Source organism: Dermacentor variabilis, chromosome 10 (genome assembly GCF_050947875.1).
Source record: "Dermacentor variabilis isolate Ectoservices chromosome 10, ASM5094787v1, whole genome shotgun sequence".
Lineage (NCBI taxonomy): Eukaryota > Metazoa > Arthropoda > Arachnida > Ixodida > Ixodidae > Dermacentor > Dermacentor variabilis.
In genome coordinates this window covers 25,528,173-25,551,085 of record NC_134577.1, presented here as the reverse complement: position 1 = coordinate 25,551,085, position 22,913 = coordinate 25,528,173, and the positions used below count along the sequence as shown (strand labels likewise).

General features: G+C 48.6%; 1 protein-coding gene and 1 long non-coding RNA gene across 2 annotated transcripts in view; one reads left to right on the top strand and one right to left on the bottom strand.

The window, feature by feature from the left end:
• Nucleotides 1-3,376: 3,376 nt before the first annotated feature.
• Nucleotides 3,377-22,913, bottom strand: part of LOC142560184 (uncharacterized) — an 80,171-nt gene continuing 60,634 nt past the window's right edge. The window contains exon 5 of the long non-coding RNA XR_012823316.1: nt 3,377-3,916. This is a non-coding gene — a long non-coding RNA (uncharacterized LOC142560184). The remainder of the gene's footprint in view (nt 3,917-22,913) is intronic.
• LOC142560181 (uncharacterized) overlaps nt 19,624-22,913 on the top strand; it is a 62,530-nt gene continuing 59,240 nt past the window's right edge. Inside the window, exon 1 of the mRNA XM_075672084.1 lies at nt 19,624-20,476. Coding sequence (XP_075528199.1) covers nt 20,308-20,476 — 169 coding nt within the window. The 5' untranslated portion in view covers nt 19,624-20,307. The remainder of the gene's footprint in view (nt 20,477-22,913) is intronic.

The window sequence follows — 22,913 nt, the reverse complement described above, 5'->3', positions numbered from 1 at the left end:
ACGATGACAAGCACAAGTGGTGCAGGCGAGGTAATTACATTCAACGTCACGCCACGATTGTCGTATGTCGTCAAACGCCTCAGATACCGTCAGTAAACGTAAACAGCGCAGAAAGCTTCACCTACACCGATTCCCACAGCGCGCAAAATCTGCTTTCTTTTATTGGTAACCTACCACATTCAACTGTCTGTTAGAGTATAGCAGTATTGTGTACAGGATAACGTCGGTGTGTCGTACACTGTCAGATGAAAAGCTGGCGACGGTGACCTTTTTTTACTTGCGAGAGCGAACCACGTAGTCTGTGCATGACGAACAGTGTCAGTGAATATCCAGTCCATGTCCAGTGAATCGCTACGCATCACAGAATCCTTTTCGACGCAGAAGACGTCATTCCACCCTATAAGTAAACCACGCCAGCCCGAAAGTAACCACCGGTAACAACAACCGCATTCAGTCGGTCAAGTGAGCTTGGCGGCGAAATGTGTCAGCTCACAGAGGACGCTGCGTGCGCAATACGGCTGCGCGCCGAACTAAATGATACCCGCTGTGGTTTCTTATGGGCTACGGCGTTACGCTGCTAAGCACAAGGTCGCCAGATAGAATACAGGAAGTGGCAGTCGCATTTCGATGGGGGTTAAATGCAGAAACACCCCTTCACCGCGCCTTGGGTGCACGTTACAGAACTCCAGGTGGCCGAATTTAATCCGGTGACCCCCACTACGGTGTGCTGCATAATCATATCATAGGTTCTGGCATGTAAAATCCCAGCATTTATCCCAGAATTTCTTTTCGTGGAGGTGTTAGAACGTCTCCGGGTTTCTCTTGACGTACGCAGCTTCGCCGAGCTGAGGGAGAGAGAGCTGAGAGAGAGTAAAAGCAGAGTACAAAAGTAGCATCGCGCAGCATAGCGTCGCAGCGGGGACACAGGTGGTGTGACGTCATTGCTCTCCGATAAAAACCCGCCCGCTCACTTCGGCGGTCCTAGCTCTTTCTCGCAGTGGACAAAAAACTGTGCGTGGCTCTGCTATCGCAAACACCAGAGACCAGCGGAGCTGGGGGAAGCCTAGCAAAAGTGTGCGGTTTGGCGCTACTATACTGGCCTTCCCCCAGCTCCGCTGGTCTCTGGTGTTTGCGATAGCAGAGCCACGCATAATTTTTTTTTAATTAAGTGGTCTCATATCCACCAGTCTCAGCAACGCCATTTCAGCCGCTTTGTTCTAGCGATCGTTGTTTATTTTTAAGGCATACCAACTCAATTGGCCTGCAAATTTGGCGCTATGAAGTCACGTGTTATTTGTATCGAAACTTCGCGCCAGATGCCGCCACCATGCAGAGAGTTCTAAACATTGCATAAAAGGGCCCCTTAGAGCTCCTAAAAACAGACCCGTTACAGTTGGAGCATTTCGATACACTGTCGTAGTGCCAGGTGACACTATTAGCCCGATGAAATTTCGGGAAAATAGAAATTAGGTTTTGACTTATCTCGCATCCGTAACGGGCAGCTGGGTGTCACAGAGGGTCCCTGCAGGCGCAACGTATGCGGACGACACAGCGCTCAGCGGAAAATATAGAGGATTCAGAGGCTTGCGAATACATCTCGAATTATGGTCTCTGATGAATAAATGAGTAATGAATTATCGTTAACGCAGCAGAACGCTATATTCAAGCAAAACAAATACATGTGCACGTGCATATATAAACGAACAAAGAGGCCCACTCAATTTGAACATCAAGTAAAGCTCTGCATGAAAGCAGCGCGGAATGTAGATGTATTGGCACTTGACCACTTTGGGGCTACAATAAATATGAAGTGGTGTAGCAACGGTACGAACGATAACGTTTGCGAACGTCATTCTGTGTGAAGTCAAAGCGATCTTGTTGAGGCAGAAAGGTAACAAATTTAAAGGGCGGTCGGCAGATTGGCATTGAGGGCCCACGGTAAAACCACGTGTGAGGCAGTTCCAGGTGACATGGGTTGCTGTTAGTTTAAAACGAGCGGTAGCACGTGGCCTTCGAGATCTCGTCGGCGCACCTCTCGCACCGCTGCGGTCTTGAAGGCCACGTTAGCGTCACTTACCTTCCCCGATAGGTGACGCCACTGTCTAAATGGTGCTAAAGGACACCATGCAATCCCGTAAAACGCGTTATGACTGGAGCGCTTCTCTGTTGTCTGGTGGCGCCAGGCATACATGGAGAGGATTTAGTGGGGCCAGACGGCGCTTGCATAGGCCGACGCAAAAGTGGCCCAGAGGTCAATAAAGTGGTCAACCAAATGCAGAGTAATTAGAAATGCGAGTAGAGACGACCCGGAGTCATCAAATGAAATAGAAACTGAGACTTAGTTGTGTGAAAAAAACGGGAGAAGGAGGAGGGGGGGGGATCAACGTGATTTACGAATACGGCAAGCAAGAAACTAGGAGAGTTTGTACGATAACGCAAAGGGTCCGAAGCGGCTGACTTAAGAAAACGAAAAACAAACGGGAGCAAATCAATATTCATTCAATAATTCCATCGCTTTTATTTTGCAAATTTTTTACACGTCGGGATATGAAGGAAGGAGGTGGCATATAGTCATACACTGGATTGCGACCTCTTGTACCTAGCAAACGTGCAAAATTACATTGACAGCAACAGTGACAAGCAAGCGAATGCAATCACAAAAACACGATTATCAGAAGCCAATACAGAAAAACGAAAACATTATATATAGCAACTGTATTGTAATGCAAAACCAGGTGTGCAAAAGACAAAAAAGAAGAGTTTAAACGAACTCATGTAGTACACTATAATAGTAGAAACAGCAAAATAAATTAAACACTATACATTGTGACATACATGAATCGTGTAACAAAAAAACAGACAATTGTTTTCAGTTGATTCGATCTATGAGCTTTCTAGAATTTAATTCCACAATGATATGTCCACGAAGTGAACAACAGGATTTGTCAACAGGATGGGGGTGCGTACGTACGTCAGCTGCAACAAAAATCCGGAGACAACGCAGCACGTTGCAATGGTATGCCAACCTATTCACACAGCCAGCACCGTAGGGAATGGGAACTTCTACCTTCCAGAAGCACTTGGCTTCAAACATGACGGGAACTTAGGGAAGCAAGATACGTTTAGAGTAGGGGAAAAAGCATGGAAGAGATGGAGCTGGGTTCTTTAGAGGAAAAATTACAGGGCCTCTTAAGATCTCTCGTAAGAGGTGAACGGCGAAAGCCTACTCTTCCCATCACTCGCCTCTTTCTCTTTGCCTCTTCTCTTTCTTTTCTTTCTTTTAGTCACTACTTCTACTACTAAGCATTTTTAGTCATTTGTAATCAATTGTGGTCATTAAAAGCTGTCGTTAGACATGTTGGTCATATCATATTCATTAGTAGTCATTATTAGTCATGACTGGTCATTACTAAGCATTTTAGTCATTTCTCATCAATTGTAGTCGTTACAAGTTGTCGTTGCACATATTGGTAATATTACTAGTCATTACTAGTCGTTTCAGTCATCATTAGTCATTAATGCTCACTATTAAGCCTTTTTTGGTCATTTGTAATCAATTGTGGTCATTACAAGCCACCGTTAGACATATTGGCCATTTCGTAGTCATTACAAATCATTAGTAGTCATTTTAGTGATTACTAGACATTTCTAGTCACTTTAATCAATTGTGGCCATTACAGGCCGTCGTTAGACATGTTGGTCATTTCGGAGTCATTACCAGTGATTATTAGTCTTTATTAGCATCTACCAATCTCTATTATGATGTTATCATTCACTAATTAACTGTCACTATCAATCATTTTTTATCCTTCAATCTGTCTTCGTATGGCGTGATGACGCTTCAGCGGACACTCCAGCGGTCAGGTCTGGTGACACAAACTTCATGAGCCTTTCTAGGCTCAAGTTGCAACAAACGCTGTAACGAAGAGAAAGAACTACAAAGTAGGCGATAGGCAAGATGCTGGACTGCGAATATGTAGTAAAACCCGATTACATCAAAGAGATCAGGTGGCTATTTGTTGCCGCCCTGTTCCAGAGGGGATGCCATTACAAATAGTGACTCATCGTCGTCAGTTATGGGGGGGAGGGAGGGGGAGGTCTTCTGTAGGAGTCCACCTAGTGGACTGTCCATTTCAGCCGCTGCTGATTGGATGCAGCTGCACGAGCGAGGAGGATACGAGCGGCCCCAGCAAATCGTCCGAAATGGACAGTCCACTAAAGTGGACTCTAGTTGCATATGAACTTAATATATGCTCGACTGCAGTGGTCACCGGTGGCGGCGTATGCCACTGCCCTGTACCACACGGAATTGGGATAAAAATTTTATTGATGAGGGAAGAAAATGTCGGAAGGGAGCGGTGCAGGGCAGGTCCCTATTCCAAGACTTCAGTGGCCACCGAGATCCCGCCGAGCTTGATCCAGGAGGCCTTTCTGGGCCTCGAGGTCAGCAAGAGCGAGGATGGCCTCCCAGGGCTCCCTTACTAAGGTAGAGCACCAAAGGTGCATTAATAGTATGAGGTCTTTTGTCGCACTCCCATGTTACGTGAGGCATTGAGGGCCAGGACCCGCACCACGGGCAAGAATTACTGTACAAGGTTGGGTTCAGTTTATGGTATCTGCCTAAATGTGGGTACGTACGCGTCTGTATTCTTCTGTATTTCTGCGCCTCCTTCACACAGGGATGTTCACTCTGAGTCGTCAACATACTACCATCATAAAGAGGAGAGTAGGTTGTCTTGCTGGAGGCCAGAAAAAGACGACAAGGTTGGTGGCGTGGAGGTAAGAAGGAAAAAAAGCACAGCGAAGCTAAAATTACACGTCGCGCTTATTTGATAGCGGCAGACCAAAACATTTAAGTACAAGGCGCAGTATAGCAAGAAAAAAAAAATGGAAAGAAACGATGGACCCATCGCCACTATCCCTTTTCCGACACTTCCATCCTCCATCCAACCATTCATACATCCACCTGTCAACCTGGCGCTTAGTGAGCCTGACATGCGTGTAACGCAAGTGCATTGACACGCTCCATCAGGACTGATTTCATAGTCTATTTCAATACGTCATGCGTGACGTCACGCCACCCGCACGCGGGTGTATGCGCAGGCGTTGACGACTCGCTTCGTGAGCACGAAAGCGCTGAGAGAAAGTCGGCTAACGGGAGCCGAAAAAAAAAAATGGATTCCCGCAGTCAAACTTTCTAGTTCGTCGCCACCAGGTATATTCTTTTCGTCAACACCGTTCTCGTCGGTCGAACATTTGAAAGCGCACAGCCTCCACCATGCAACGATACGCGATGGAATATATATATATATATATATATATGTGTGTGTGTGTGTGTGTGTGTGTGTGTGTGTGTGTGTGTGTGTGTGTGTGTGTGTGTGTGTGTGTGTGTGTGTGTGTGTGTGTGTGTGTGTGTGTGTGTGTGTGTGTGTGTGTGTGTGTGACGGGCGCAACTGTATAAATGAGACAGAAAGACGGCTGTACGGCTGGATGATAGACTTGAGAAAGTCCTCGTCTCTCTATACTATGCATGTATACGTAGCCATATTAATTATGTATACGTACATCTAAGTGCACGAGCACTTTTTCTTAGTTTTTTTCTGTCAGCCACGTCTAAATGCGCGGCCGGTATCGCACCCGCAACCTTACAGTTCAGCCACGCAACGCCAAAACGACTAAGCTATAACCGCGGTCCAGACAGCCGGGTTGTACGACCGCCAACACCTTTTTTTCGAGTTCATTTGCGCAGCCGTGCACGACTTAAATCGGATGCGAAGAAGATATCCAAAGCAACGATCACTTTCCAGATACCTGATGCGGCATTAAGTGAGCGTAGCGATATTTTTTTTCGCTGCTCCGCAATAAACAGACTTTTCGCCAATTCCCGGCAAGGCTACCAGTCGGGCCTTGAATGCAAACGGCGAGGATCGCTAAAGGTCGTGTACTTACATACTCGCACCGCAGCTCGTGTATCGCCACACGCCGGATTCTCGCGCGAACGCGTTATCGCGCAAATATTTCCGCATTCTTCGCTCTAAGATTGGCTCGCTGACAGGGATTCACTGTGTAGCCGCGCAAATGTGGCCGTTTTTTGGCTTGGTCGCTCGCGCATGCTCACATATGCTGGCGCGCGCCAAATAAACCGATTCCTCTACGGCGCTCCACTCGCTTAATTACACCGGCTTCTTGACTGTTGCCTTCTTGGCGGTGAACGATGTACCGCGCTGAATTGTAAACGTCTGTCGCTGGTCGTAACGACAGCACCCCGTCATTCTTTGCATTCTTCGCGCAGAGTCATTAACCGCGCACGTTGGAGCCCTGTGGTCTATACTTTGCAACACGAAGCGTTTTTTTTTTTTTTTCCCCTAAATATCGTCGGTGGCAGAAAGCACATTTCTACTTCTTAAAACTGGATTACTCGAAGCGACAGTCGTGCACGAGAAATCGAGACGTGTAATTAAAACTAAGACAATCTTCGCTAATTAAACTCTCAAAGCAATCTCTTTGGGCACATATTGCAACTTAAGAACTGTGAGTTCGTAAGTGAGTTCGCGCGTGGCGCATCCAATTCTACGTCCGGCGTATCCAAGGGGGTCCCCTTTCAGCCACGTGCTCCGGGGCCTCCTTCTGTATACTTATGTAAGCATGTTACCACTTATTAAAGAAATAAACTGAATCTGATAAGTAAATCTAAAGCTGGCGCCAGCTTCAAGATACGTACATATGTCTTCTGAAACTGTGCGACGATACACACTGGTGTTTCCTGTAAGTGAAGAACAACGGGGAGCATTCGGCCGCAAGTTTGACGCCGCTTATCGAAAAACTTGAATTACGTTTCACGAGCGCGTGCCTGTAGTTGAGAAACTGACCGGCTTCAACTTCGTCAATCGCAGCATGCGGTCTAAAGTGATGAGCGAACTTAATAAAACTTTTTCTTATTACCTACGTATTCACATAGAGCTTACGCGATTAACGCGTGCCTCCTCAAGTAAGAAAACGAGCGTGCTTTTAAAGTAATGTTGGCTACAGCGACATTCCTTGCTCCGAACTGCTGACTCACTAACACAGCAGAGCTTATAATACAAACATAGAGTATTAAAAACACAAATGACGTAGAAGAACAAACACATGTACCACACGCGCGTGTGATGTGTTAATTTTCTCTACTACGTCCTTTATGTTTTAGCGCTCTAAGTTTTTATAATAAGGCATTACCAACTAGCCTACCTATCCATCCTTTTATAGTAGAGTTTTACTATGTGGACCACAAACAATTTCTAAAACGTTTTAGGACCAAGTAAAAACAACTACATCGCAAAGAGAAATTCCTGCAGATCTAGTCCTTCTAAACAAATTTTTGCAATGGTAGTGCTGGGTGGTGTGTGTGCGTGTGTGTGTGTGTGTGTGTGTGTGGGGGGGGGTGATAGTCATAGACGTAGGGAGAATTTGCAGTGACACCTCAGTCTAGTAACCACAATATACGTCGTATGCAGGTTTGTCACAGGCATCGCGGATTCGACGCACCATGGTGGGTCATGCTCGAAATCCACAACTTCAAGAGGCCATAACTAATGCCGAACGCCCTTACACGAACGCCATTTAGCACAAACGCATATAATGAACGGGAAAATGTAATCGGGGCCAGTTTCTCATCCTTTATAGTCGAATGTTTTACGAGTCAGTCATTTGATGTTCCTATCAAATGCTAAGTTTAAGTTCGCTGCTTATAACCCACTCTCCCCTTTATGCCAACCCATGGGCAGAAAATAGATAAGCATGGAAAGCATATTTAGCGCCAGCGAACGAGGACAGAAGGGAGGCGACAGCACAATGCGCTATTTGAGCATTGCCATTTGTTGGGCGTGTTGGTAAACGACTTGGAAAGCACTTTTAGCGCCAGCGAACGAGGACAGAAGGGAGACGACACCACGACTTTGTGGCGTCGTCTCCCTTCTGTCCTTGTTCGCTGGCGCTAAACATGCTTTCCAAGTCAGTTTACCAACACGGCCAACAAATGGCAATGCTGAGATAAGCATGCATCGTAGGTACAAATGCAACAAATGATTCGGCAAGAAATTATTCATTTTCTATCAAGGCCAAAGCATTACAAAGAGGAGTGAGTAGATTATGTTAAACAACGATAATATGATAACAGAGAGAAGAAGGGGGACCGAAGGAGGGTTCGATTCTGTTAATCAGGAACCACATCAAGCAAACAGACAATGTAGCCAAGGAAAGCATCGGTGAAATTAACTGTGGTTGAAATTGGAATGTAGAAAATAACGAAGAAAAGGAAAAATGAAAGTGGACGAAAAGATAACTTGTCGCTGGTGGGAACCGAACCCACAGCCTCCCATGTCACAATGAAGTGCTTTTACAAATATTCATGAGCAATGCCTATCTTGAAAGCGCAGATGCCGGTGGTCGTGGCGATGGAGTTCAGACTTGTTTTAATGATACATTAGATGATCTCGTGATCAGGGTTTCCCGGTGACTAACCACGCTTCGCCTGCGAATGTCGTGATCTCACCAACACCACCTAATTAAAGCTCTATCACTCGCGACTGAGCTTCCGTTCCCTTGGAGCCCATTCTGTTATATATACTGCAACAGATCACCAGCTATCAGCTTTTACGCACTGCATGACTTGCCCAAACCCTTTCACATAATCTCAGCTATCGAAAATCATTGAGGTATTAAGTGAAACAACTATGCCTGTGGTTAAGGGATCCAAATAACCTATTTAAATAAACGCATGACACCCAGTCACCCAAGCTTGCAACAGTCTTCCGGGCGGTCGCATAGGGCATAAGCGATGAAGCTTTCGAAGGTTCTAAAAGGCGTCGATACGGATCACTTAACCGATCATTACATTTTCAAAGTGCATCACTGTGCTTTACCTATCGCTGGACGTATCGCCAGAAGTGCAGTTTTCTCAGTTCATCTGTCCATGGAACTAACACAGGTTGTTTGGTACGGCTAGTCGGCATATAAGCGACAAAAAGTGTACAAGACCATAGGCTTTCGCATGAAAACGCACATCTACGTTCTGCAGGCTTTTAAGGAATAAATTTTTGCAATGATACCCAAGCTGCACAAAAGTGCGTGCTTGCGGCGGGACGGTACTGGGCATATGCGACACGATTCTCGCTGGTTGATTCTGAAAAACGCAACGTCTACGCTTGCTCCAAACGGAGACGTTACAGGACCCCTCCTGCAGTACCGGGAAATCTACAGCCACGCGTTGAGTGCGGAACGTGCGCTTCTTTTACATTCGGGGAAGTCCCAGAGCTGCTCTTTTAACTAGAACTCTTTTGAAAACAACCTTCTGCGAACTGCCACCGCATATAGAAACGGTACGTACCACCTAGTACCAAGGACATGCAGTGTGGTGATCGATCCTCTTACCTGCGCGTAAACTTTACACTATTTACGCAACCAGGCACGGTCCTTGCGCAGAGGTGTGTGAGCACATGTGAATGGAGCGAATCCCTAGACATTGTTCAGTTATGCAGCGCTATCGTGCGCGGGTAGGTATGCTTGAAAGGCAAGGCAATATGGTGACTGAGAAAATGCAGGGCCTCGACCATTTCTTTTACGTTGCTGCAAACATTGATTCTCATTTCACGCCGATTACCTCTGCAGCATACAAACATACTGACATATACACAGTTCACGATAGACACGGAATATAAATGAAAAAAAAAAAAGTACATTGCGGTGGCACGGAGAACGGGGAGACTTCGTGCCCTCTTATCACTGCGTACTTGGTCACGTGATCGAACTGTCCGTATAGAAAGCCATGCAACAAATTTCAGCGCAATAAGACGTCACCAACGCGACGCATTCGCCGCCAGCCACATATTATTTAAATATACATGTTTAAACAGACGCCAGCTGAAGCTATCGCTCAGTCATGTCTCCTTGTCCCGCCTCGTCCGTAATCTTATGGCGCTGAAGCTTTCCACACGTAGCTTTCGAAAAATACACTTCCACTGACCGTGCTCGCAGAAAGACATTTACTGCAAATGCAAGTTCATCTCTTGCCAAACAATTCATTACAGCATTGTATACATCGCAGCCGCTCAGTGATTGTCGTTCTGCTGCCGAGCACGTGGTCTACGATTCGACTCCCGGAGGCGGCGGCATTCCGATAAAAGGGCGGAGTGCCCCCCCCCCCCAGAAAAAAAAAAAAAAACTCTTTGAATGCACGTTGATGAAAAGCCCGACGTTGTCAAAATTATTTGTCAGGCGCGCGTCACAGCATCTCCCACAGCCCAGGTGTGCTACTTTGGGACGCTAAGCTTAAAGCCCCCTCCATCCACACGCTGCAGCGGCGCTTTCTTTCTTTTTTTTTTTTTTTTAGTAAACGTGTATGCAGGGGCTTTAGTTAAACCCAGTTCGATCAATCGTCGAGACAAGCACTCAACGCAGTCGCTTCTTCAACCTTTTTTTTTTTTTCTTTTCCTTTGCGACGTTAAACCGAGTCATTCAATCATCCAGCCGATCGGCCTCCATTATAATAAATTAACGCAGAAAGTTGTGCTAGTTGGTGTCGATGCATTTGCTGTAACATAGTGAATAGCTCGAACAAGACTGTAGCAAAAAAGAAAGAGGGGGGGGGGCACAGAGCGCTAAAAAATGCGCGACAGGACAGAACGCTAGATCTCTGCCCTGTCCAACTTTTTTTTTTTTTTTCAGTCTTGTTCGAGCTATTAGCTATATCACAGCAAATAATAAATTAAAGACGTCGCTTGCGCGTCTAACTTTGCGCAGTCGAGATACATCCATGCTAAACGTTGAGACGAGAAAAAAAAAAACTCAGTGTCCTTACAGGATAGCAGCGCGCAAATCAAGTGAGTATTAGACTGCGTGAGGCAAGTTTTAATAGGACCGGCCAATACCGGTAAACATTTACCGAGATACGTGTTAAGGGAACATATAGCTCAATTTTTGGGGGCGTACATCGCAGACGTCATCATCATTGCGATGGCTTCTTATGCCGCACGAGTCACCAAAAACCAAACGTGCCTCGCCGCGCCTGCGAGGTACACATGAGCAGAGCGCGGCTGTAGGCCCCGCAAACGCTTTGCTACATTGTCGCATTTTCTCTTTCGCTATTCCGGTCTCTCTCTCCTTTTTACTTCCGGTCACTATCTCCATCTTTTTCTCCCCACACCCCTTTCCCCGTGCAGTGCTGTTGAGGTGTCCTCCTGTGAGAGACAGTTACGGCACTGCACTTATCTCTTCCATTTCTCTTTAAAAATCACTTCACACACACACACACACACATGAGCCATGGTGCCGTCTGTCCCACGCACTCTTCGTCGAGCCGTCGACATTGTCATCGTGTTGGCGTACGTCATCGTTGGCGTCGCACCGCATAGCCGACGCCAAGAGGGCGACAGCAGGATGGTAAAGATGACGGCCCAACGACAAAGCCGACAGCCGGATATGACAACGACGAAAGAAACGACGACGAATACAGCATGCAGGGGGCGTCTCGTAGGATTCCTTTTCGACCATGCCGTATAACTTTCGCGTGGCGTATACATTGCACGGCATGTTGGAATGATTTGAGCGGCTTCGCTCAACCAGCCAATCGCAGCTCAACCTGCAGTTTCGCTCGGCGAGCCAATATATCAGAGCGCACTGGAAGTTGTACCTCCGAAAAGCGATCGTCCGAGACAACAACGGTGAGAGCACTTAAGACAGGGACGAGGGCATGACGACAGCACGATAATGGCAACGGCACTGACACAAAACGGTGGCCATCATCGTCACGGAGCGGTGTCATGTGGCAACCTTTGGTGGCACTCACGCGTTCCTTTTAAGCAGCATTTTTTTTTTTTTCGGCGCAGCTGTTAACAGCTGTTTCGCAGCAGTACATTTTCGTGCACCGGTGAAGGCCATGGTGCGGCGGCGTTTTTTTTTTCTTAATATTTTTTTTATTCAGAAATCCCTAATTTTCGTTTCTCACGCCGCGTTTTAGCGAACCGGCGTTGTAGGTCAGCCAGGAGTTTGTGCGGATGCGACGGTGAAAGTTGACGAGGTGGGGAAGCAACGCAGCCAGCTGCGTGGCAGCTCCGAAGCGGGCAGTGCGACGATCAGGGCAGTCGTCAGAGATGAATCGACACTATATAAAAGGCCAGTCAGCAAACAGACCCCTATAGTATACTTTCGAAGGGTGTCAGAACTCGCCTACCAACAGCTTCGCTGTCCTTGGTGTAGTCAGTTGATCAGATTTGCATACAGGTCCGTTAGACTCGCCTGCAACTGTGAACCAGTTCAGGGCGGTTCACGGGAAGTTCAGAGATTGCGCAGCTCGATTTCTTCGGTGCAAGCACAACGCGACACTCGAAACGAATGACAAGGTGCAAACGCGGTGCAGGCGTGTTGTTTTTTTTTTTTTTTCGACTAATAATGTGCACGGAGTGGGTAAGTTTGAGAAGTGCCGAGCTGGTGATGGAATCGGCTTTTGAGGCGTAAATACACCCGCGCTTGCGGAGACGAAGCACACGCCCAAAAGCTGGGTGTTAAGAGCGCTTGCGTATATGTGCGCTGCGTCGTCGTCTGCTGCGCTGTGTCGTCGTCTGCTGCGCTGCTATTTCGCACCTGTGCGTCTGCACCAAGTCGGCACCGACAGTAAGGAGGGTGCATAAAAATCGTAAACCAGCCGTGCGCCTTTCCCGCACTGCACTTTTCGAAACGAACGGCGTGTTTCAGCGGGCGCCATTGTGCTGCGCCGCTGAAGCGAACGGCATGTGTGCGGCACTCCGCGAACCGGCTCAGGTGGTGCAGGCGAATTGAACGTACAGTCAACCACAACGTTTTACGGAGCACGAAATCGGAGAAAAAAGCTAAACGTCTGCGCGACCTCACAACGCCGTCTAGTATTCGCCTACACAGCCTCTGCCAGAATATGTGAACACCATTGTGATGTTCGTGTTTACTGACTACTGTAACAGGCTGCTCGGAAATTGAACGTTTTCCGAGATCCCGCGGTCCGCAAACTTTTGTGGATGACTGTACCTTACATCTGCGAAATGTTCTCTCCCTCCCTCCATTTCTCTCTCTCTTTTTCTCTCACTCACTCGCGCTTGTTCGGCATGTAAGGCCTTGTTATCAGCATCAACAAGAGGGCTTTTGTGATTCCAAACGCGCATGCTCAAGCGGTGTCCCGTACTTTGACAAAGCGGCGGCGTCATCCGTTTACCGCTGCGCCGAGCTTCACCAGGCGTAGGTAAGGGGTGCGCGAGTACCTTTCCAAACTGTAGGTGCGTGCGAGGACCCAGCGGTGCGGAAAGGCGCAGCGACGCAGGCGCACGTACTCGCGGTTTCTCGCCGCCCGAGCGGGTGCTGAATATTTCATCGCCAGCATGACGCGTCGCGGGCGCAGAGAGCGATGCGTCGCGTTCGAGCGCCTAGCGTGACCGTTAGATGCGCTAAAGTGCAGCGACCTTTCACACCGCACAGACACCTGGCTCTCTTGAAGGCAGACGTTTCGGCTGCTTGACAGAGATACCGGCTGCGACCCAAGCAAAGGCACTGTTCCGGGCCGAAAGTTTTTTTTTTTTTTTTTTTTTGCGTGTCAGCACTTCTCCTCCCTTCCCATTAACCTGCTCTTTCCTCTTCCATTCATAAGCCTAGCGCTATCATATTTCATGAAGATTTATTCAGTCAAGTTTAGGCATCCTTGTTCTCTTGGTAAAAGCAAAAGTACAGTAGACTCCCGTTCATTCGAGCTCGCTTGATTCGACTTTTCGTTTAATTTGAACACACCGGCATGCCCAGTGAGAAGCCACACATGGCTATGAAAGGAAGACTCGTTTAGTTCAAACGCGAAAGCCTGCCGCTTTGTTTAATTCTACCCCCACTGGCGCCCCATCATGATGGCAGCACTCAGTTAAAGCTTGAAACCACAATAAATTCAGACGGCGCAACTGATTCCCTAGACGACGCCGGTGACGGCAGCAGCCTGTCCTGCGGTGGTGATGGCGAATTGCCCTGTGCCCTGGGCGATGCCTCTTTGATAATTTTGTCAGTACCGATGACATCGTTGACGTCTAGCTGTGGGCCACTTACCACCGACATGTATAGTTGGTGTAACCATGTCATGAAGCAGTATTGAACGATGTATTGAAGACTGGAATTCGTTCATTTCGCCGACTTTTGTTATTTCGACCTTTCGGATAATTCGTCCAAATCTCGCGGTCCGACAAGGGTCCGATTAACGAAAGTCGACTACGTTAACCGAAACCACTGTTGTAAATTCGGCGGACAGGAATGACACGCAAACACAACCGTCAAGAGAAACTGTTACGATTCGTTGTTAGGCGTTATAGTGTAACTACACGCCACCAGCGAGCTCGAGCTGCACCGATTATACACACGTACGTACAGAGAAATTTCGCCACTCTCACTGCAGGCTGCGAAGCGTACGCAATCTTCGCCGCTTCTCTACGCTATAGCTGCCCTCGGACGTGCGGAAAACCTGAGCGAGCTGAAGTGCCGAGACTGCATATCCGAGCGGTGTGAGTTTTACCGGTAAGTTATGTTGCTCTGATAATTTTCTGTAGGCGCGCCACCATTCCGTTTCGCAAGGCTTCTTTCATTTCAAGTATACAGCGCGGTTCTAGACCTGAACAAGAATCTCTAAGCTTGCACAATCCGTCTAGCAGCGTAGGCATTCACTGTTCGCATTTCCCCGTGGTGACGAGTGTACGAAGGAGAGGCGGACTATAGAGTGCGCATATTCCATACATAGACTATTGGAGATGAGGCCATTGGGACGCTCATACCGTATTGGCAATCACGACGCCCCCCCCCCCCCCTTATTGTAACGCGCAGTTACGTTACCACCCAAATATCCAAAAAAATAACTTGGTGTCCATCCTTCCGCGCACATCAAGTGAAAAAAACCCGAGCCTGACGCGTAACGTGTAGAAACAATTTTATGGAACATACAAAAGGACACAGACGCACACGTAGCTTAATCTTGACGGCTAGTCGCTGTCGAAATCCGACGACACTTCCTTTTCGCTGTCTGCTCGACCACAGAAAATCACCTCCAGTTCTATATAATGCATCACACATTCCTTGGTCGCTGCCAATTGCTGATGCACGTCCTCGGGAACGCCTAAACAAACGCGACCCTGCCCGGTTATACCTGTTCTTCTGCCAGAAGGATAACCGTGCGCTTGAAGTATGCCTCGTAATGAAAACGTATTTTCTTTTTTCATCCTGTCCCGAGGAGAAGGCCACCCACCTTCGGGCTCAAGTCAAAGAAACCTGGTCAAATAATAAAGTTTATTCTCTATCTCTTTCTCTCTGTCACTTCACTAACTCCGAAAAGGGCGGCTGAGCAGAAGCGGTACGACAGGCGTACAGCAAACTGGAAAATGGCGAACGCAAACCAAGGCTTGTAAAACAACGACGTCCGTTCGATGGCAGTGTGGCTAGCTACTTTGCAATAAGCTTTTCTTTAAGTGTGTATTGGTGTTGTTTTTGCTTTTGAGCAGAAATAGTTGTGACTGTAAGGCGCACGTGAATTTGAGCGCACTTCTTATTCAAGAAAAAAAAAACATGCGCATTAGAATCGTGCAAATACGGTATTCACTATCTAATGTGGTTCAGTATGGTCATTTGTGAACATTTATAAAATCTACACGTATGGTACGTTACTGTTATACAGTGTGTTTTTGTTTTGTAATGGAGTAGCTCTCGACAGTCTGTTTCTCTTGATATTTCTGCCCCACAAAAATAGCCCCGCTCCGAATGGCAGCGTCTTTCGGACGCAGCCCCTATATAACGCCAGCTTGGAGCGTATGTGTCAGATGTCGTTGGATGATGGAGACCCTGGATCAGTTTTGATCGCATATTTTTTTTAAGTACTCCCCGATCGTAATGCGGCTACAACGGACAGCAATCGAACCGGCGACCTGCAGTGTTCAGCAGCAGGACGCCATGGTGCCACATAGAAAGGTGGTTTCAAGGTATCTTCCTTTTTTTTTTTTTTCTGTGCAAAAATTGTTTCGTAGCTGAGGAAATCAGGTGGCGCTCCAAAGCGTGCCTAGCCCTCGCAAAGAGCAATGAACAAGAGGGGAAAGTCGAGTTGGTGCTTGCACACATACGGTTGTTGGAAGACATCAGTTTCAACGCAAAAAAAAAAAAAAAGTGCTCGTCTGCCTCCGAGGTCAGCTCCCATTTTCCTTTGCTGCGTACAGCACATACAAATAGGAAGAATAAGTCAAGCATGCAAACAAACAAGCAAAAAAAACTTAGCGACGTGCGTTTCAAGGTACGCCCGAGTTCGATACCCTGGTCGTGACCAACATTCTTTTTTCCTCGGTTAAACGATCAGTCAGTGAAGGTCGTGGCTTACTTTCGCAAGGACGGCTCTGCATCACCGATTTCGACGAAGGAATTTCGAGCTATATATGTGCACTGTGTCCGCCTCATCGAGCGAGACGTGTTGAGTTACTCGCAGTGCCCGATTTCGTCGACACGGCTCGAAACGCGCATATCTTGGCATTTGCGCCCCTGAGAATTTTCCGAAGTCTTCCGCAGTGCAGGTCGATTTGAACAACGACGGCTGAATGTGTGCTTCTTACAAATTATTTTTATGAGCACGTTCAGCTACAATAGCATCACGCCTTTGCTACTGCTCTTACCATTCATTGCTGTTTGCATTTACGAATACGATATTTGAGGCCGATAAAATGCAAATGACGATCCGAACCAAACGCTGGTCTAGTAACGATGATACCGAAATGGAGAGATGCGAATTGAATAATATTCGAACGGACTCCGACCCACAACATAAATCTTTCAGACAATGGCGTAATTGCGTTGATCGGCTTGTGGTCCACTGATTTGAAACTCAGCGGGGACATATCGTCCACTCTCCTACACAACCCACTTGTCAGTCATTCCATATCAGCGCTGATTATACAAAAATGAACCATTCGAAGAAATACAGAAGTCTTAAACGGCTCTTTCTTTTTTCGGAGCGAATAGTTATCGACCAAAATAGGGCACCAAGAAGTACACGTCCTCTGGCCACGATACGCGCAACGATAAAACGTGCAAGCAGTGGTCTACGCTTACGCAGAATATCACCCAAATCGGGCTCCACATCACATTTATGGAATGCAGTGGAACGAAACGTGTTTTGGCGAGGCATGACCGCTTTCCATGTAACTGTCTCTAAAAGGGGGGAAGCCATATGCTGTGTACTTAATACTTCATTACATAGCGGCCTCGGCGAGGCATGCACTGGACACAGCGTCGCCGCTTCGAATAAGTCGGAAATGCATTACAGGTGCGAGCTGCTTCAGCCACAAGCTCACCAGCGCCGACCTGTGCTCGAAGGAGCTGCACAGTGCTTCTTACAAAGCGCTTGGCACGGAGTCGGTAGATGAAAGAGCACCCTGACAGCCACGAGGAAGTGTGAGACTACGATTATCCATCATTAACTTCAGTAGCTGTGAGAAAGGCTATGGTGATAATGACCCATGAAGTGGACTGAGATAATACCAAGAAGGAAGTTGAGGAGGAAGTGAGCCCGCTACACTACCGGCATGGGAAATGCCTCACCTCAACTGGGGTCCAACCTAGCTCTGTCATCCACGAGACGAAAGGGAAATCCCCATAGCGCTTCTACTGAACGCGTAAAATCTTTTGACTGCACAAAACGAGACTTGTGGGAGATGACAGCTTAGAAGATGGTAACTTTTTTCGAGGGCCTGTCTGTCAGAGAAGCTAAGGTTCGTCGTGTTCAACTATAAGAAGGTACGGTAGACAGGAGCAGTTTGCCGACGTGGATCCTATTCGAGGAATTGTCCGCCGACAATTGTAAGGTTGCGTGGCAGTTGAGAACATGGCGAATCCTCTCGAGGACCTGCCTGACAGAAAGTTGAGGTTCGTATGTGCCCCGATCTGGCAGAAGTCAAATTTGAAGGTGATGTTTGAGGATATGGACCGTTCTCTCAGGAGGGCGTCGTTCAACGGCTGCATGCTAGTTGAGAGCATGGTCAATTATCTCGAGGATCTGATCTGTCTAACAAAAACGTTGAGGTTCGTCGTGTTCATCTGGCAGAAGGTACACGCTCAAGGTGGTGTTTGAAGACAAGGACAGTCACCTCGACAGTCATCCTTCAACAATGGAATGCTGCTTGGCAACGTATAACATGGCAAATTCTCTCAAGGACCTGTTTAAAAAATGTTTTCATCGTGTTCGCTAATAGGATGTGCGATGGTGTTGTTATTGGAAATGGCAAGTCCTCTTAGCGTGTGGTGGTGGTAGCGTGGTGCAGTTTGCACCGTCATCGCCTGCGCCTCGCGGGCGAATCAACCTTGTGATGACGGTGCAAACTGTACCACGCGCACCGCTGTTCGCGCCGGCAGCACTTGCGGCGATCTGTGCGACAAGACTCACCGTAAACTGCAATATTTTAGCTTCATTTTTATTTCTTTATTATCTCCCTTTCAAATGTAAGAACCAGAACAGAAGCGAAATTATCTCACTAGAGGGGGATCGCGCCGTGCGGTCAAACTGGATATGCGCGGCCGTCAACGGTGATGACTGGGCGGTGCGCACTATATCTTCACATACGCTTGGGCCACGCACTCCGCTGTTCAACTTTCATTTGACGCCGATAGTACCCGCGCTTGCACTTTCGGGGGAAAAATTCAAGAAAACTTGGGCTTTCATTTTTGTCAACGCAAATTGACTCTTCGAAAAACATTGCCATTCTTTTTGCACTTCTCTTTAGACAAGTGCCTTCGACAAGCTCAAGAGACGATCAAGATTCAAAGGCATCTCGCGCAACGACACCGTGACTGTCGAAGCTCCTGGAATCGATCGACGTCGCTAGAGCCCCCCCGTCCATGATGCAATCACCACCAGCGCATGGAGTCTTGCCACCGAAGGCCTTTTGTGACCAGTATACTTCCTGGAACGCTTTGCGGGGATCGTCCCCCGTCTCTGATCACTGCCGATTCATATTATCGCCGCCGGCAAACATCGACCAAAGACATGCGGCCCGTCCGTTATAATAGCGGCACGAAGTGGGAAGCCCGATCGAGAGAAGGACTGGTTCCAAAGGTCACTAGGGGGTGTCAAACCATGGCACGCTCCTCTTTCTCTTTTTTGATCCCGCGGTGTCGGTCGTGTACTCCCCGAGGCATGTATGTATGTACACACGCTGGGGGGCGAGCGACTACTCGACCTTCCTCGTGTGTAACGTCGCACACGTCGCCCCGGGCGGCGGCCGCAGCCTCTCGCATTCCCGTCTCGTCTTTCTCCGTTAATTTTCCTTTGCTTTCGTTTGAACGTCGTCCCCTCGCGAGCGCGCGCGCGCGCCGCCAGTTTTCTCTGCGCATTTTCACCCGTTTCGCCGCCCGAACGCCTGTCCTTCCGGCGCCGACAGCTCGCTCCACCAACCAAGTCGCCGTCGTCGACGGCGCAGCGCTCCGCTTCGCATGCCCACCCGCTAGCCAGCCAGCCAGCCTGCCTACCTACCTGCTCGCCATCCGAGGAATGCGGCCCTCCACCACCGCTGCGACGTAGAGGACAGGTTCTCGCGGGCTTGTCTTTTTTGTTGTGTGTGTGTGTTTGTGTAGTACGCGCCTTCTCCCTCTCTTGTTCCTTCGCGGTCTTCGTCATCGCTTTGCAAGCCCGCTCGCCCGCTTGCTCGCCGGCCAAGCCGGTGGAAGGCAAGGAGGAAAGCGCACTTTCCGGGCCTCCCCCCTCCGTCCTCTTCTGGCCACCTTTCTTGCCGGTCGCAACGAGCGAGCGAGCGACGGTGAAACGCCGACCGACGAAGCCCTCGGCGACCAGTCTTGCAGCGAGCGGCCGCCGGCGGTTCGCAGGTGTGCAGCATCGCCCCCCTTTCCCTGTGCCGACCGACGTTCGCTCTGCGCAGAGCCTGCCACGACGACCCAACAACAACGAAACTAGAGCCGAGAGGACCCGAGACCCAGCGACCCTACCGCGCCACCGACGGCCACGAGTGGTTCGCGAAGCCAGCAGACGGCACCGATAACCTTTCTGTAGTGTGTGTGTCTTCGCAACGAGTGCGCCGTTACGGTTCACCGTGCCCGTCTGGTAGAAGCGCCTCGGCACCATGCCCGCCGCGCTCAGCCGGCCGCTGTGATCTCCGAAGACGTGCGCCGACTGCGTGTGGCCTGCTAGTGTCGCATCTGCTGCCGTTGCTGCAGCCGCTGAAAAGTGTGGTGGACGCCGCTGGAAACCGCGGCGGCGGCGGGCTCGCCGTTCTTCGTCGACCGGTCGGTCTCGTAGCCATGCGTGGGCCAACGTTGCTGCAGTTGGCGATCGCCGCCGCCTTCGCGGCGGCCCTGGTGCTGCCTCCGTGTCTGGGGCACGTAGCCCTAACTTTCCCGCCGGCGAGGCGCTACGACCTGGACTTTCTCGACAACGGCCGAACCAAAGGGCCCTGCGGAATGCCCAAAAGTGAGTGAACGAGTGTTGCGGCGTATTGTTGCTGGGTGCACAGTAGCACGAGGTCAGCTTGTGTAGCGCCATGCTTCGCGCTGCAGCAGCAGCAGCAGCGGGCAAGAGCGCTAGTCGAGACGGTCTGGCTGACGTGCGGTTTCGCGGGCATCTTCTTCCGGATGAACAATAGTACCGCTCATACATGACGTAGGCTCTGCATGACCACAATAGTGCGCTACGGTAACCGCCGGCTGTCCTTGGTTCGAGTCGCTCTGGGAACAATAGCGAAGAGCTAATTAAGCCCGGCCGGTTGAGCGGAAACGAATGTTTCCCGAGCCAATTTCGCTGGTTATTCCGCGAAGGCGGTAGGACACGATTGGGGATAAAAGTGAATGCATTAAACCATTATCATTTTATTTACGATCTCCCGCCCAGTGGCGTTGGAGGAGGCAACGGGGGAAAGGACATGTTGTTCCAGGGGCCCAAGCCTCTTAAAGCTATTACTCTGCCATGTGCCTGTATAGGCGGATCTATCGAATGAATACGTGGCATTTTAGAAAACACCACGTGAAATAAGTTTGCGGGTACGCCACTGTCTGTGCGAATACCACAACACAGTGCGAGTACTAATGACGGTGGGAACAGTTCTGCGAGTTGTTTCGTACGTACGGAACATATGGCACCTTTACATTGTAGAACGCTCAGCCGCTGTCCAAAAAGAGTTGTGTTGACGTACCTGCATGCAGTTTAACGTAAACGGTATTGTTGCTCTCGTTACCATGGTTCAGAACTGATTCTACAAGAAACGGTCGGAGCTGTAACATTCAAAGCGTCTGTCAACACTGAGTCGACGTAGTTTTGTCAAGCGAAGGAATTGAGATCGCTGGGAACAGGACACAGCAAGGACGCGTATTTGTAAAAGAGAATTTCTTGAGTACAGGGTGAAATCATACGAAAGGAAACATCTCACCGGTGTCCAGGCAACGATTACCTACCTCTTTCGCCAACATCGCTAAATGATAACTGAAAGTCAGCTCGGCCGTCCAATCATCTGTCTTTTATAATTCTCTTGCTTTCAGCGCAAGAAGAAAAAAAATGCAGCCGTTCACATTAGACACCACTGTTCTGAACAGTGGTTGAACGACGTAATCTCGCTGAAGCTAACGCCACAACGAGAGGACTTAGCAAGGTCCTGACGAAGACAAGCTCCTGAAGGCAACGTTTCGACAAGGGGACTTCGTCAGGGCCTTGATGAATGCAGGTCTCCTTGTCGAAATGCTGGCTCCGGCGACATGCCTTAGTTTGACTACTGTTGATCCCTGCAGAAAATAGCGCCTCTTCACAATAACTCTTTCTCTCAAGTCTCCATCTTCCTGTGAACCTTTGCCTACAGAACACTGCGCACGTTTGTCAAATTTAAATGGAAGAGCAACATTACAGCGGTTTGAACTAGTATAGTATTTCTTTTTAATTATGGAGTTTCATGTGCCAAAACCACTTTCTGATTATGAGGCACGTCGTAGTGGAGGACTCCGGAAATTTCGACCACCTGGGGTTCTTTAACGTGCACCTAAATCTAATAAGCACACGGGTGTTTTCGCCCCCATCGAAATGCGGCCGACGTGGCCGGGATACGATCCCGCGACCTCGTACTCAGCAACCCAACACCATAGCCACTGAGCAACCACGGCGGGTGAAGTAGTATAGTATCCTTTCGAAACCCTATACTATCTGTTCATCTGGGAGTAAAACGGTCGGTTACTACTAAAGATATTATGAAGACTAAACTTTAAATTTCTTGAATTTCGCGCGAACATCATGAGCAACGCTACGTCACTATGACGTCACTACGTCACTATTTGCCGTTATCAGGGCTGTTCTGGTGCATAAAAAGTTTCTAGCATTAATCTTTGATTCCTTTAGAACGCATTGTTGTCATACACTTTGCCCATAAACAAGTGGGCCTGAATAGACACTAACAGAATATATGACGTTACGACGAGCTGGCGTTGGAATTTCAGGGCGGTATCTTCCCTCGTCATTTTTTTTTTTTTTTGCATTCTTTGTCTTACCTGCCTGTCTCTTACTGAAAAGGAGACTGTCTTACTTTTGCAGAAGCGAAACTAACACAAACAGATCAACAAATACATCTATTTGGCCTTCCCTTTAGACCTATTTGACACTACAACCTGTACAACTGCGACAGAGCTTTAATTTTAATCAGGGAAGAACTATTTCGATGGTTTAACGACACGAAACTACACAGTGGGAAGCTCCGGATTAGTTTTGACCACCTGTGGTACTCTGACGCGCCTCCGAGGCACCGCACAAGAGCGCGCTTTTGAATTGCGATTCCATCGAGATGCCGGCGCCGAGATTCGAACCTCTGACCTCGTGCTCAGCCCAAAAACGACATGGCCGCTGAGTCACCGCGGCGGGTCGACTTAATTAAAAA